The 15,794-nt window shown below is 43.6% G+C and overlaps 7 protein-coding genes across 7 annotated transcripts; 2 read left to right on the top strand and 5 right to left on the bottom strand.

The window, feature by feature from the left end:
• Window positions 1-143: 143 nt before the first annotated feature.
• Window positions 144-1,745, bottom strand: Bfra_012066 (putative transcription initiation factor tfiid 55 kd subunit protein; the record flags this gene model as incomplete). The annotated part of the gene is made up of 1 exon (XM_037342387.1): window positions 144-1,745. The coding sequence occupies one exon, from the start codon at window positions 1,743-1,745 to the stop codon at window positions 144-146; it is 1,602 nt and encodes a 533-aa protein (XP_037187684.1).
• A 411-nt stretch (window positions 1,746-2,156) lies between these two features.
• On the top strand, window positions 2,157-2,839 carry Bfra_012065 (putative bromodomain associated domain protein; the record flags this gene model as incomplete). Its single annotated transcript, XM_037342386.1, has 2 exons — window positions 2,157-2,541; window positions 2,601-2,839. 2 exons carry the CDS (start codon window positions 2,157-2,159, stop codon window positions 2,837-2,839), a joined length of 624 nt encoding a protein of 207 aa, XP_037187683.1.
• Window positions 2,840-3,031: 192 nt separating this feature from the next.
• Bfra_012064 (uncharacterized protein) lies at window positions 3,032-3,472 on the bottom strand (the record flags this gene model as incomplete). Its single annotated transcript, XM_037342385.1, has 1 exon — window positions 3,032-3,472. The coding sequence occupies one exon, from the start codon at window positions 3,470-3,472 to the stop codon at window positions 3,032-3,034; it is 441 nt and encodes a 146-aa protein (XP_037187682.1).
• A 638-nt stretch (window positions 3,473-4,110) lies between these two features.
• On the top strand, window positions 4,111-5,603 carry Bfra_012063 (putative ph-response regulator protein palc protein; the record flags this gene model as incomplete). Its single annotated transcript, XM_037342384.1, has 2 exons — window positions 4,111-5,298; window positions 5,352-5,603. 2 exons carry the CDS (start codon window positions 4,111-4,113, stop codon window positions 5,601-5,603), a joined length of 1,440 nt encoding a protein of 479 aa, XP_037187681.1.
• Window positions 5,604-6,153: 550 nt separating this feature from the next.
• Bfra_012062 (uncharacterized protein) lies at window positions 6,154-7,816 on the bottom strand (the record flags this gene model as incomplete). The annotated part of the gene is made up of 2 exons (XM_037342383.1): window positions 6,154-6,240; window positions 6,302-7,816. The coding sequence occupies 2 exons, from the start codon at window positions 7,814-7,816 to the stop codon at window positions 6,154-6,156; spliced, it is 1,602 nt and encodes a 533-aa protein (XP_037187680.1).
• Window positions 7,817-9,147: 1,331 nt separating this feature from the next.
• On the bottom strand, window positions 9,148-10,260 carry Bfra_012061 (uncharacterized protein; the record flags this gene model as incomplete). Its single annotated transcript, XM_037342382.1, has 1 exon — window positions 9,148-10,260. One exon carries the CDS (start codon window positions 10,258-10,260, stop codon window positions 9,148-9,150), a length of 1,113 nt encoding a protein of 370 aa, XP_037187679.1.
• Window positions 10,261-11,921: 1,661 nt separating this feature from the next.
• Window positions 11,922-14,266, bottom strand: Bfra_012060 (putative hsp90-like protein; the record flags this gene model as incomplete). Its single annotated transcript, XM_037342381.1, has 2 exons — window positions 11,922-13,374; window positions 13,467-14,266. 2 exons carry the CDS (start codon window positions 14,264-14,266, stop codon window positions 11,922-11,924), a joined length of 2,253 nt encoding a protein of 750 aa, XP_037187678.1.
• Window positions 14,267-15,794: the final 1,528 nt, after the last annotated feature.

Genomic DNA, 15,794 nt, shown 5'->3' with positions numbered 1-15,794 from the left:
CATTTCAAAATGACCCAACGCCAATTGTCCAACCCAAGCAGAGACAACCAGCCAGCGCCGAATATTGTTTAGGTCCCACCCCATCTTCTGTGAAAACGCCTACATATACATAAACCCAATACCTAGTGACCTTTAAAATGTATCTAATCATCCTCTGCCTCCCCAATCGAAGATTTCTTGATCTCCAACTCAGCCTTAAGCTTTCTCGATTTATCTTCGATTCTCCTGCGTAGAATTGGATTGTTTTGAGCTGCCAATTGTGCTTGGAGACCTTCAATCTGCTTCTCCAAATCCACGATGTCTTCTTTTGCTTCTTGGAGCTGGGCCAAGCGTGCTTTTTCATCGTCATCAACATCATCCGCTTCACTTCCTTCATCTCCACTTTCCCCATCTTCAATTGATTCATCACCGCTATCATCTTCTTCATTGGGAGCTGGGGTCTCGCCCAGCAGCATAGGAGTGGCCGCGACACCTGACATAGACATAGGAGTAGCAGCAATATCTTCAAAGCCTGCCCCTGCTTCCAATTCTGCTTCCATCTCTGCTGCGAGATCAGCTTCGAGATCCCCGCCCATTTCATCCCCAGATGCGGCACCATCGCCGTTATTAATTTGAGAAAAGTAACCACCGTCATCGGCTTCTCCTTCAGCATCTTCATCTTCGGAATATTGATCTTCTCCTTCGTCACCATAACTTCCTGGACTGAATACTTGACTACTTTGTTCTCTTTCTGGGGAAATAACTTTGTATTCTGAAGATACAGCCTTTCGGTCATCTTCAAGAAGTTTCTCAACAGCTTCCTCTACAGCCTCGATCGCAGTTCTACTAATACGTTTTCTGAAACGCCGTTTTCGTGCCAAATGCATTGGAGCAGTGAGACCATGTGGATATTGAAAAGTTTGTGGATCAATAATTGAGGGCAAGGGAGCAATTTTGGCCTCATCTTCATTCTCGACCCTTTGATAAATCCAAAGCATTTGACAAATATCCGCACTTTTATACCATCCTCTTTTATCCCAACTCTTCATTCCTTCAACGATACATGGTAAGTCGACAAGAGTAGCAGCATAGACATTTCCACGGATGATAACAGCAGCTCGTCTACCTTCGGCATGAAAGAATTTCATTTGCACATCTGCACCTCCGATTTTTGGATTGACACCCATTTTTTTCTCGGCGATGCATGTTCGTAGGTAGTCACAATCGTCGCCGGGAATCATTCGAAAGATAAACGCTTCTTCGATAGAGGGATCTTTTTCCGTATCACTGGCTTCAGAGTCATAGCCTTCTCCAAGAGGTCTTTTCGGTGGCTTGCCCTTAATTTTAGCCTTCATCATAACCGGTGTCTTTGGAAGTCCATTATTGATACCAGCCATAGAAGGCGTTTTTGGCTTGATACTAATCTTGACTTTCTTCTTCGCAGGTTCATCATGAAGGTTCGGTTTCCTTGGTATAACAGAGATAGTTTCATCGCCACTGTCGTCTTCTTTCTTAACTCTCTTGCGCGAATCTGCGAGCTTTTGTGTAGGTTTAGGTGCTCGACCTGCTTTTGTAGGTTTTGGTTGCGATGAGCTAGACGCAGGTGGAAGAGGTGGTGATCCCGCAGGTTTACTGCTGATCTTTATTTTTGGTTTGGATCCGCCAGGTGTAGAAGCTGATGGTGTGGTAGGTGTTGAAGGTCCCGGCGATGCATTCATTCCTCCATTTGTCTTGAGACTCAACTTTAGCTTGAATGGGCCGCTCATATTGGCGGTTTATCCTTGTAGTTGTGCGCTCTTTTTGAAAATAGGTTATTCGTGTCGCAAGATTGATGGGAGTGAAATTTTATAAAAATCGCAAAAAAAGAGTTTCTTCGTTGTCTGTTGTAGTTCTGTAGAATTTAAGAATTTAAGATGTTGAACTGATCAATTGGAATGGAAGGAGCTCCAGTTCGACAATTATACGGAGACCCGACCGCACAATCGCGCAACCGCGTTTTCCATTTCACTTATGCGATGAATGGGAATTCGCATTCACCTTTTGCGCTTCACGGTGAAATACAAGAGACTTTCTATTTAATCAACTATATAATTTCTGCGACATGCAACCATGATAATATCTAGTCCCTCCGCATCTTAATCCCGACTTTTTCGTCATTCAAGATCGAAAAACTTAAGATGGCAACACCTCAAGCTCTTCATCACGCCCTCCTTCGACCATGTATTTTACATATCCTCCGCGCAGCCGGTTATCACTCAACGCGATCCTCAGTTCTTGATACCATAACCGATCTAGCTGCTCGTTATATGTACATACTTGCGCAATCAACAGCAGCGCATGCCGATCTAAACCATGCGGATCTCGACATAACGATTTCAGATGTACGAATGGCCATGCAAGATTGTGGAGCTCTTATGCCAGAGAGGGCAATAGAAGAACAGGAATTCTATGGCGAAGAAGATATGAGAGGCGTAGAAGGATTTATAGCCTGGGCCATGGGGGAAGGAAATAAGGAGATTAGGAGGATTGCGTTAGCAGATGGAGGGGAAGATTATCTGACTGGTATGCTCTCGTTCTTCATTGATTTTATATGGTCATGAATAAGAACTAAAAGAAGATAGCTCTCAAAAAGAAGCATAACACGACCGATGAGGATTCACGATATCATGGCACATTATTAGGAAGACCTGCCGAACCTCGAATAGTGAAAGTCGAGGGAGGAGAGATTACAAGCGTGAAAGAATGGGCAGACCGGATGAAACCAATACCGAAGCAGATTGAGGAAACACCTTCCAGCAGAGAAGCATCTTCAGCTCTGAGTTCTGTCGGGGATCAAGTTATGGAAAATATGGAGTTTTAATATCATGAAGGAATGGTCGCTTTGAAGTTCGGGCATGGCGAAGGAGTTTGGGTTGTTTGACAGATATAATACACGACCATATGGCAAGGTGGGATCGTGAGAAATCACATTTTGCAGAAAGAGCGACAATGAATCTGAGTGAAAAATCAATAAAAATGATTAAAAGGATTGAATTTAGGTTTTCAATTCGCTTCAAACGGATCCCAACCCTTCGTTTTCGAGTCTTCCACCTGCACCTCCATCTACATCGATGCCTTGCTCTCGTTGACTCTTGATCTTCTCTCTAGCCTCCTTCTGCTCTGCCTTTTGTCTGTCCAAATCACTTGTATAACTACCCTCCTCTCCCCATCCAGCATTCTTCTTGTCGAATTGAGCAGCCATGACATCTCCTTCACCTGGGGCTCTCATTTGCTCTCCTTCTAAATCCTCTTGTTGAGGCCCGACCTTGGAACTCGATAATTTGGCATTACTGTCGTCCGCATTATCTTTTGGATGATCGCCATGGCCCATTGCTGTAGCCGATCCTACTGACATCCCAGGAGTGGCTGTGGATGATGGTGCGCCGGAGTTGGGACCAAAAGTTGTACCGGCGGGGGTGGAGTTGAGTGAGGATTGATTTTGTGATGCAGACATAGTGAACGGTGTGATAGAGAGGATTGAAGCTTAGTCTTAATATGAGAAGAGTATTCAATGTGTTTTCGAGTATCGACGATTGAGTATTTGGTATAATTGGTTGTTAAGGATGAAGAAATGAATAGCATGCAATGTACCTTGAAATGTACCTACTCTTGGATATCATTCTTTACCTACTTGGTGGTGGTCTACCCAGTCTAGCAAGCAGCATTTTCTAGTAACAAAGATGACGTAGATAAAAATGAATTGGTCGCATTTGATAAGGTTACAAACTCCAATCAACAATCCATATGGTGGGACAAGGTAAATTGCTACGGTCATCTCGAAAAGCCACGAATGCATTCAATATCATTGCCCCGCCAAATTCCAAACAACGGTCCGACCATTCGAATGGCACTCTCACCACCACCCCTTCCTCCTTGATTTCCCAACTTATATCCCCATTCTTTCGATACAAGTTGAGGAAGCGAGCATAGTCGACAATAACTGCATAGCTACCCACTCTTCAACAACAAAGAGTCCCACCGTTTAGGTTACAAACACTCGTTACAAGTCTCAAGGAGTCACGTGTATTGGTAGTATTGAACTTCACGCGGCGTGCAAAGGCATTCGACTGATTCGCATTAACATATTCAATCATGCCCTTCCCACTTGAGCTTCCCACAACATCTTCGTTTTCGTTCTCATCATATTTCACAAGCGACTCGCATCCCTCACTACCTCTAGCCGCAAGTACGTACCGAGGGGTTCTTCGTGATGTGCTGAAGAAGCACAAACGACTTACTCCTTCACAGCAATCTTCAAATCTTTCATCGATTCTCCAAGCACTCAACAACTACATCCCATATCTCTTAGCCATAGACTCTGGCATATCTTCTCAATTCGATCCCGGAGCAGAACACATAGATATCATCCTCACTTCAACACCAACTCTAGAATGGCGTCCAACTCTTTCGGATCCGCCAATGCCAGGCAGAGAAATTCCAAGGTTGAAGATACAGAGTTTGGAATATGAAATTTATTTCGTCCTTTCAACACTAGCCTACACTCATGTTCTTCTTTCACGATCTTCATTACATCCACTCTATTCATCTGCGACAGCGTCACCATCACCTGACCAAAGAACTTCATGTATCAAAGCTGCTACAGAGCAATTACTAGCAGCAGGTTCGATTCATAACTATCTGTTTACCCGCTCAACGAGTCTCACTTCTCCACCCCCCTGTCCTGATATCTCAAACCCAGTTTTTCGTGCCCTCAGTAGCTTAGCATTGGCCGAAAGTACATTACTGGCGGTTTTAAAAGATGATCCATATCCAGCAGCAGTGCAACAAGATCGTAACAAAAACGATAAGGAATGGATGATTAAGGCTCCTGAGATGCCCAAAGTTCGCGCTCATCTGTTTGCAAGATTATGCCTTGCTGCTGCCGATCATGCGGGTAATGCTGTAGCCATGCTAGGTGGGATGGGTAATGGAGGGAAGGGAAAGGTAGATGCTGAGTTGTTAAAATATGTTGAAGATTTGCGAAGAGTAGGAAGAGGAAAAGCTTGCAGATTTTTTGGAGTGGATGCCGAGTTAGGAGGGAAGACAGGTGATGGTATTGGATGGCTGAGAGCTGGCTTGAGTGAGCTGGGCATATTAGTGGGAGACGATGGAAAGAAATCCTCTGGGATGGGATTTGGGAGATTAAGGAAAGAATGGACAGAGAAAAGAGAGGATCGTAGGGTTGAAAAGGGGAAGGATTGGGGAAGTGATGCAGGGAAAGCGGAGGAGGGTAGAGTTCTAGAAATGCTGGAGAAGAAATGGGTGAAGATGAACGACACCGTAGGCTACACCCTTCTATTCTCTGCCTTACTGAATACTAATGATTATCCCAGATTGGCACTCAGCTCGTACCTTCTATTGGAACGCTCATCTCAGCACTACCGTCCGGACGGGAAATGCATACACTAAAATCTTACAACCCTCCAAGCCTTGACAATCAAGTCCTTGAGAGCATGAGAGCTCCGCCAGATCGAGCAGATACTTATGAAGAGGACGATAGTTCCGATGAGGATAACAATGGAACACCAGTTGGTGCATTCCCAGGCACAAAGGGAGATTATGCTGGAAATGCGAATTATTTCTAAATCATACATCTCTATCTCGTGCTCGAGAGACCAAGACATGTTCTAGACCTAGATCGCCATGCATGTTACACAAGCTCCACTAGAACCATTCATCCCCAATCAATCCGCATCACTACACCGCCAGTTCACGACCCTAGCAGGACCAGTTCATCCCATCACTCGGTGCAACAATGAGATGTGCAACAAATCAACTTTACTTTCATTCATATCTTTCTAGTGGTGAGATGGTATGATCATGGGTACATTGACGTCTTACATACTTGCGCCACGTATCCATTTACACGTGATATGTGGATGAGCTTTATAGACAAAAGTGATGTGGCTTGCATTGAATGGTAAGTCAATTCACATAGTTTGTGATTAATTACCAGAACGACGGGTCTGGTAGTAAGCATTGTCTCACTGCTTTCTGGGGCAATGTGGGGAAGATGGTGAACAGAATTCAAAAAATTTAACCCAAATATACTCACTCTTCTTCTCAATTGCATCTGTCTCGCCCCTCACGAGTATCACTTCTGTATATCGTATGCAATTCCACAATCATAAGTTTTCAAATACCCCAACGTTTGATCTGCGCGCTAGCCGTTGCGATTTCTTCATCGCTTGGCATGCTTACTACTACAAGATATAGAATATTCTGGGATATTTGTTAGCAACCAACTTCTTGGATTCAAGATGTTGAACTAGGGGGTACTCACATTACCCAGAATCTTCTTAACCCCTTTCGTTATGATATCAGGGCCACCAAACCCTCCAAGTCCTCCTCCTAATCTTTTCTCTCCTCTTGGGTTACTTCCCTTCTGTTGCTGTTCTTCACTACCCTCACGCTGAAGACCTATCCTGCCATCTGATTGTGCTTGTCTCCCGCCTAAGTAGGAACGCTCGCCACCAAATACAGCACCAAGTCCACCTAGTCCACCACCCCTTCCACTAAACCCTCCTCCTCCCATCCTAGCAGCCATCAAGTCTTTTCCCATTGGTGGATTGAACTTTCCACCCGTAACCAAACTCCATGGATTTCCACTACTAGCTGGATGATTTGGATCCGCATACCGACTCGTAAACTTCTCCTTTGGCCCAGTCGATAAAAAAACATTGGGATTCTGGGCCGCGTATTGTGCCCGTGCTCTTCGATCCATGTAATCGGACACAAAATTTCCTTTCCTTTTCAATTTCTCCTTGAGTTTTTCTTCTCCTTCTGATCCCATATTTGTCAAAGCCGCATCGAGAGCCGGGAAAACAAGAGGTGCAGCTTCAGGAAACTCGAAATCACCATATGTATTTCCGGAAGACGTATGGAATTTATTCCTCGTTTTTGATTCTCCGGTTTGTGGATCAATTGATTTGGAAATCGTAGATGTCATATCAACCATACTTGTATGATTTCCATCGTCCGGATTCCACGTCAATACCAATGCACAAAGACCACGAGGACGAAAGAATTGGTTATTCATTGCGTCCAGAAATGAATTTGTTCGTTGACGAGAATGCATCTCATTTGCAGCTTTGATAGCAACTGCAATAGCTATCTGAACAGCAATAGCAATGCCGGGAGCTACTCCATGCGCGGCCAACCCGGCAAAATTGATGCATTGGATCCAGGGTGAGGCTTGCGTTGCTTCGTTAAATGTACGTAGAAAATCTAACCACATGGTCTCGGAAATATCGCAATCTTGGAGGAGAGGAGCGTATGCGTGGATGAAGCCTCGAGAACGGCTTTTGGGTCGGCGTTGGGGGAGGATGACGGGGAGGAGGAGTCGGTTGGTGATGGGATGGGAGGATGGATATTGAGGGACGGGGTATTTGGCAATGAAACGGGAGACGGATGCTTTTATGAAGACGGTGTGTTTTTCTTTTCCTTGGGGGGTTTGTGTTTCTGCGTCGGATTCCTGCACTGTGAGATCTGAGGGGGAAACTTGTTGCGTCTCGGCGGGTGCAAGCTCATCTTGTGCAGCATCCAAATCCCAGATCTGTTGATCGTTTTCTTCATGCAAGACATCAGATTCTACAGCCGTAGAATCTCGATTCGAGATACTCAAAGCATTAGAACTAGCTGATCGAAGTTGAACATCCTCGCTACTGGATGCTCGTAGAGATTGAGATTGAGATTGAGATTTACTAGCTTTTTTTGCTCTATGCGCGTGCACACTCTCGGATGCGAGACCGATACCGGCTGCAATGCCTTTGATTGCTCCTTCGAGTATGAAAGACATGTGTGGGTTGGAGCTTTAAGAAGGATGTGTTGTGATGTGATGATATACTGGAAGAAGTGGGTATGAAAAATGGGTAGAAGAATTTATGACGGGATGGAAACACTTGGAAATTATAAAGTAACAACGATTGAGGTATGAGATGAGAACTATCTATCTATCTAGATACTCATATATATATATATACTGGAATCAACCATCGCAACACACCTACGTTTTCAGGAATACATGTCTTTCCCCCCCCTTCCCGCCGGGGATTGCAAGTAACGCTACCTATCTAGGTACCAGGTACTCAGCCCTGTAGATGCACTAACAACTTCTACATTTCCCCATTAGGACTTTGCATACCTTACACGGATCAATTAGAATGGCCGAAGTGGGTAGATAATATGTAGTTAACTCCATATTACAGCCCGTATAGTGAAAATTGGTGCTGCGATGATCACCTTCAAGAAGATTACTTGGTGGTTGTAGATGTCCTAGGTATACAGGGGTATGATTGGTAGTGGAGGTTGGATGACGCTTTACCGTTTTGGTAAACGAATGCGAGGAGGGTCACGTGGGAGGGTAGGTTTGTTGGATGGTTGAGACTTCTCTTGGAGTGTAATTCTGCGGATTGTGCTATTCTAGAGTTTCTTTTTTTGATCTGTTCTGTTGTATGTGTTTCAGGTGTATGTATGGATATTGGATCCTAGATTTATTGTTATGGGTTTAGAATCCTTTGATTCTTTGATTCTTGGGTTTAAGGCAAGGGTTGAGGTTATAATTTGTGTCGACGATGAGGTGTTGGGATGTGAGATAGTTGAGATTTAAGATAATCTCGCTTGCGGTATGAAGTATAGGGGAGGAGATCAGTTGCTCGCGGGCTATAATTATCGTTTTTGAGTTTTGGTTTTTGCAGGTTTACTTGGGAGTTTTGGTTTTCAATTATGATCTGGGGGACGGTGGAGAGCATGTGTTTTGAAATGGTATGGTGAGGGTTCTTTCTCTTACATGTGATACTTTGGTAACTTCTTGGCTGGGGTGGAGAATGGATAGGGAAGATATACTGCAACCAGGGCTAGGTATTCTTTCGAAAACATGATTGACAGTGATTGTTGTGTTAATCACATTGAATTAAAAATTAGACACTAAGTCTGTCTATATCTAAACTGTAGGTTCATACCGACTTCATCATCATGACATTATTGTTCATCCATGCAACTCTCTAGTTTACCCTTTTGAAATGACAACTTCGGATCATTGAATTGAGATTAAACTCAATGTATATATTGGATTTGAAACAATGAAACAACATCACTGTGCAGAACGAAATCCAATGTAAACAGAGAGATCTACAAACACCCCTCTCTAAAAGCCCTCTTATTTTTCTCCGGTTCCTCTCCCAACATATCCGGATACTTCCACCTAAACCCCCACTTAAACCACAACGCGAACTTCTTACCCGCACCCATCTCCTTCCACTGCGCCTTCAACCGTTCCTGTTCCTCCGCACTCTTCGCTTTATACGTGGGTCCTGTACAACACAGGAAAAGCATCAAGATACAACACCACGCATACGGAACTCCTCGTTTGCGATTCAACCCCAACATAATCCCCTTGAACGAAAGCCAGGATTCGAAAAGTCCAAGGAATAACCAAAGCACGACCCAGCCGACAGGAACACAGATGATGATCAGCAGAATTGCGTGGTCTCCGCACCAATACACATCACAGGTGTACGAATCGTAGTATGAAGAGCTACCTCTACCGCTCGAGGAGGAGTCGTAGCTGGGATATCTCCACGTGGGAGTGCAGGTTGCGGTCGAGAGAATGGTGGTGCATGTTGTTGTGGGGGTGTAGCAGTAACTCATTGAATATGGTTCGTAGTTTGCAGAAGCGCTGGCCAATGTATCGGCGGCCACATCGGTGGGATTGAGAATGGCGTTGACGTATGTTGCGGCGCTCACACTATCATCGTAGTATGTATATTTTGAAACAGAGGTCGTGAGAACCGAAGGCGCAATAAAGCTTGCGACGATCGTGGGGATGTAGATCGGAACGTTGGTCACATATGTCCAGTTCTGAGCGGTGCCCGTACAGCTGGGGTATGGGGTGTAGGTTATCGGAACCACGAAGCTGGTTTGGAGAGCAGTGGTTGTCGCATAGTAATCATAAGTGGAAGTCGGTCGAGAACCGCTACCAGGTGGAAGAACTACTTCGATAATGGTAACGTGTGCATAGGCGGATGTGTCAGTCAGCGTTTCGATAGCATTTGCGACGGGAGTCGCATTTGGAACGACCCCCCTGGTAATTGTTTCGACTTCGGCGGCGTAGATCGTACCGGAAAGTGTTTCGGCTTCCAGGTGGGTGTATACGGATAGTTCGACGTAGCTTGTGACGATGTAGGGTGCTGGTGCTGCGAGGATTGGGGCCAAGAAAAGGCAAGGGATGAGAAGAGACCTCATATTTGTGCGTTTGTATGATATGAAACTCGAATTAAACTTTTCTGTCGAGGTTGGTGAACAATGTTGAATAGCAGGTAACAGTGCATGCAAATTATTCTAATTTATTTTTGTGCGCTTGTGCAAAAACTTTTAACGAAAGACGAATGAAGATTCTAGTGAGAATGCGACAACAGCAATAGCGACAGTGACAACAACAACCAACAGCAACAAGAAAAATGACAACGACAAAACAATACCAAGCAGAAAAAATTGCGCGACAATAAGGATAAATACCAACTTATAGTACGTGAATCATTCACAACCTTAAATTAAGCATGAAATTAGCTATTGAATGTAACTCTCGGCGCATCCACTCCTGCCTTACAAACTCCCCTGCTGTGCCTCTTTCTATCATAAGACGGAGTGATAATTCTCCCTCTCATACTTGGCATTGTAACCGAGTGGGATTATTCGCGCAGAGATATTGAATGACCGATATCATCTTAGAGATGCAATTCGGAGCTTCGTGGAGATATAAATATACTTATACGAATCCCTAATCACTGATCCATCACATCGAAAAGAAAGTATTCACGATATCCAACTCTAGATCTCGAGAATACATATTTTCCAGAGAGATTTTTTTTGGATGTCTGGTGGAGAGTGTGCAGAGGGAAGCCTAAAAAGAGAAGATGGCAGTTCATGGATTCGGCTAGTCTGTCGGATATATATCCTAAAAGGGTGATCTGCCGATGCGATCTAGGCTTGTTTGTTTGCACGGCTGTGAAGGTGGTCGTGGTGAATTTTTTTTCGATAGCCCACTTATGGTGACTCGTTACGAGGTAGATGGTTTTGCAGGGGGTTGTATGGGAGGAGATTTCAGGAGAAGAGAGAGGATCTGATATAATAGGAAGATATCAATCATGAAGGATTTGAAGATTGAGAGAGTTTTAGATGAGCGGTTCTTGAATATTGGGTAGAACGGCTTAGCCATTAATCATTCATTTGCCAGTAAATATGAGAACATCTTAGATATGGTCGTTGGAATCCATGTAATCTTCACCCCGCTGTCATGGGCGGATAAATCGATATTCGAATTCATTCGACGTCCACCTGAGAAATCGAGACGACGTGTCAAGTAGTATTGCATATGCTTCGCGCATACTCCTAGGGCGCCGTGCTATCCCAAAAAATTCTTACCGCATTGGACTGTTACTTTTCGAAAAACATACATTAGCATAAAGAAAGACCTTTCTTGGAGAATCTTAGGGTGAGTAATAATTGCATTTTTTATCATTCTTCCCCATCCTGAAACTGCTTAGTCCGTTCATTCAATTGCATAATCTTACACAGCCAGAGATTCCCTTACAAGACATTCCAAAGACAAAATCCACCTTGGATATCAAGTCTCCAAACTCCACATTGCCTCAGAAACAGGTTTGTAGCATGTGATTGCCTTCGTCTCTTGCCCAGTACATTCTTCTGATTCGGTTTTTCCACTCGAGATTTCTACTCAAACTCTGTCCCTTGAGGATTCAATATCCCCCATCTACGTCCTTCTCATCAACTTCTGTCTCCTGACCCAAATCCATACAAATGTTAATATTAGTATCAACTTAGTGATTGAAATTATAAGTACTGAAATCTTAGATACATTATTGTAATTCTTGATATCGTTGAAACTAGGGAAAGCTAGCACTATGAACATGTCCATTGTCCCGACACTTAAGAGCCTCGGCATCGGCCATCTCGGATTCTGAGAAGTCCAGCTCAGACATAGAAATAACATCCATATCAGGTTCGACATCGAAGTCGCCCACAGAAGATTGACCGTCCAGCTGAGTCGGTTCAGTCGACATCTTCAGCGGTAGTCCCGCCGGTTTGAATTCGGATCGCCGTGTCTTGATATAAAAAGCGAAAGTGCCACCCGTTGCTTGAGAATCCGTATATCCAATACCGATTGCACCTCCCTGCAACTCCGCAAGCTCCCGACAGATGAACAATCCCAGACTAGAATCACCATACTGCGTGTGCGTGCTTAAAGATGTTTGAGAGAATTTCTTAAAGAGTATCTGCCTCTCGGCTTCACTTAATCCTTTGCCTGTATCGGTAATTGAGCAATGAAGGTATACTATCTCTCCTGTTCCCGACGCGTCTTTCAAAGTTGGGTCGTTTCGTGCTGTGCGAAGAGGTATGTATTGTATCTCTCGCCCAATCTCTTTGTGGTAAGGGGATCCTGTTGTGGCTCCAAGACGCACCACTACATTTCGAGTTTCGGATGATTTTGTGTATTCGTTGGCATTCGTAAGGAGATTGAGGAGTAGTTGTAGAAATCTTGAAGGGTCGAAGCAAAGCCATTGCGAATTCAAAGCTTCCATGGAGGGGTCCACCTCGAGTCGGATACTAATATCTAACTTGGATGTTTCTCCAGAGAGCATAGACATAGCTGTATCGACAACACGAATTGGCTCCGTTCGCGCTGGTGAAATTGAAAACAGATTGATGTCCAGTTTAGACATCATACGAGCGTCCTCCATCAGTTTTCGCTGATGTTCTCCACAAACTAGAATGATTTTGGCAATTTCGATATTGCGCCTTACACTAGTCTTAATCTCCCCATAACTCTTTGAATTGTCATCATGAAGGACGTTATCATGAGTATGAGAAAGAGCTTTGTTGATCTCATCAAGACTAGAGATCATGGTGTGTGCTGCTTGGACGGTGGCCAAAAGTGGGTTCATCAGCTCATGACTTGTCATGTTCATGAATTCTTCTCGTTCTTTCTTCTCCTTCAATGCTTCATTTAACCTCATTTCCTGTACTCGAGCAGCCCATTTAATATGTGTAATATCACTAAGACACCCAACGACATGCTCCACCTCTCCCTTATCGTTGAGCCGCGGGACAGCACTACATTCGCCCCATGTGTAGTAAACTTCATCATCTCCAAATAAGGCGGGATCTGGGACTTGAGGTCTCCAGAGTGTTTTGCACCTTCCTTCAAAGTGAACTGGACGTTTCTCGGATATAAGAGTGTGCCATTGTTCCAAAACAAATTCTCTGTCCTCATCAATCAAACAGTTGAGCCATCTTAGATCCGAATGTTCTTCTACTGTTCCACCGGTGATTCTTGTCCTTGACACAATCCATATTAGCTAATGATCTGAAGGCAAACGATTCGTCTCATCTAAAATACGAGGAGATATGAATGACTAGGCGGAACATACCAGGCCTCATTCGCGAATAATATGCTTCCATCTTTGGCATCAATAATAAACATGCCTATAGGAGATAATTGGCTGAAGTTGGAGATTACACTCGTCATATCTAAGAGCTGTTCCGAGATGGACTCTACGGCGGTAGAAGACCAATCTTTGCTACAAAAGAATCTGGCGAACGGCGTCTCAAAGGATAGAGAGGGTGTAGAATATAAGTGAGCAGCTACAGCTGAGTTATGTGAGCCGGGTGACCTCATAATGGAGGAGTGGTTTTGGCAATGAGAATTAGAATTCTGGTTCCAGATTCCAGTCGGAGGAAATCTATGCTGTGCATGTCTCGATTGAAGGTGCTTGCAATGAATGGCGTCGGCATCCTCTTGTACTGATTTCGAAAATGCCATCTCATGCCCGGAAACCACACACCACCGATCTCCTAATGAAACCTTAGACCATCTTTGATGCCGGAACCAATATTGATTGACTGCCTTGCTAGGCCGAGTATAAATCCATTTGACAAACGCACTTCCACTCTGACATGACTCTCCTGAAAGCCATGAAGCAATGTTTTTGAATTTCGCGTAAGTCTTGAAGGCATCATTCGTGAAGACTACGGGAAGTTGACAAATCTCGTTTCTTATCGACATATCAACAATGAAGGAGGGCCTGCTGTCTTGCCGGAGCAAATCAACCGCCCCAAGCTCTGCCAGAGCCAAATCTGTGCCTGCTGTCTCTTCATTATTGTTGTGCCTGATATTTCCCCCCACATGTTCGACAGCAAGAGAATGTCCCGATTCGCATTGAGTTGTCATCACTCTTATCTCCACACAATGGTGTTTGTTTTGATTATCTTTGTCGTAAACCGTAAAAGCTCTATTTTCAGCCGTTTCGTCTCCCTGAAATCAAGCTTGCCTCGAGATGATGATCTGCCAACAAAGTTCAGTAGACAATGCAGGAGAGTGATGATTGATTCGACGCAATATAGGTTTTTAGCTTTTAAAATATCGTTTGATCGAGATGGATACCTGAAATAGTAAAGTTTAATACTTACGACTTATTGTAAAGAAAAAAAATTAAGAATTTAATTGACTGAGTATGAAGCTCAAGATTTAAAGGACCCTTTTCCAGGATTGCACACATAGTTTCGATCATCGAATCAAATCTAGCCAAAAATTAAAGTCTATAAGTACTGTAGTTCTTTTTGGAATTGAAGAGTAATGAGGCACATTTTAGAGTTTCTCGTGATGTAAGTGTGTGGGACAATGCTAGGTAGTCCCGGGCGGTTACTCACTGATCATTGACTGGCGAGACTGGCAAAGCTTCTTGGGTTTAACAAGAAGTTTTTCTGGAAAACTTGATTCTCTAGCACAAGGTCTGAGAGTCAAGAGAATTTAAGAATATATCGGTTGTTGGAGATGTGGATATGCTATCGATCTCTCCGCTAAGGAATTTACTGTCGCATTGACAGTGAGCTAACCCTGTCTCGAGCTCGTAAACCAATGGTGTACTGAGTAAGAACCATCACTTGAAGATCATTTCTTGGTAACAGGGGCTTGATTATTTGAACTGCACAATCTTGACGAGCAAGAAAAGCTTGTCAGTGGCGACTTGGGGGAGCTTACTCGAAATCTCCACATGGATAGATCGATGGGCGGATGGGACAATCCACAACTTTGGACCCTTGATACAGTAGGCATTAGGAAAGTGGCAAAGGGAACATGCAGATGTGGTTTATTTGCACCAAATTAAGTGCTCTTGTGGAAGTCCAAGCATTGAAAGATTTGTTGAAGCATATATCCCCTAGACTGCCAAATCATGGCGCTTTCGGTTAATAGGACCTTATTGACCAATTAGATCGTCAGAGTTTCTGAAATCTGACCAGCTATTCACATTCAATCTCTATTATAAAATCCAAATAATATAATTTCTATTTCAAAAATTTCAATACCGCAATACATATTGATTCCAAATAGATCTCTCTTTTATAATTTTCAAAAAATCAAAATTTGAATTCAAGATTCTATTTTATAAAAAGAGTAAATGAAAAAGCAACAAAATAGTCAATTCAACCAATCTAACCAATCAGACTTCTTCATTCGAGGTATATTGCACAAACCATATGGGAGCCATGAGTCGGCAGTCTAGGGGATAGAATACGAAAAATCGATACATCATAACATCGCATACATACCTAGAGAGGTGGCTAGAACAAACGTAGACCAAGTTTAAGTCTTGGCTAGCTTTGCTTGTTGGATGATCCATGGATTCACGTGATGTTATATTTCCATATTCCTTCCCTACGTTTTGTCATGTGCTGTCTAACATTATTACCATCACGAC

Source organism: Botrytis fragariae, assembly GCF_013461495.1.
Source record: "Botrytis fragariae strain BVB16 chromosome Unknown tig00000260, whole genome shotgun sequence".
Classification (NCBI taxonomy): domain Eukaryota; kingdom Fungi; phylum Ascomycota; class Leotiomycetes; order Helotiales; family Sclerotiniaceae; genus Botrytis; species Botrytis fragariae.
Note: the sequence above shows the minus strand (reverse complement) of the source record. Positions and strands in the feature narration are given on the sequence as shown.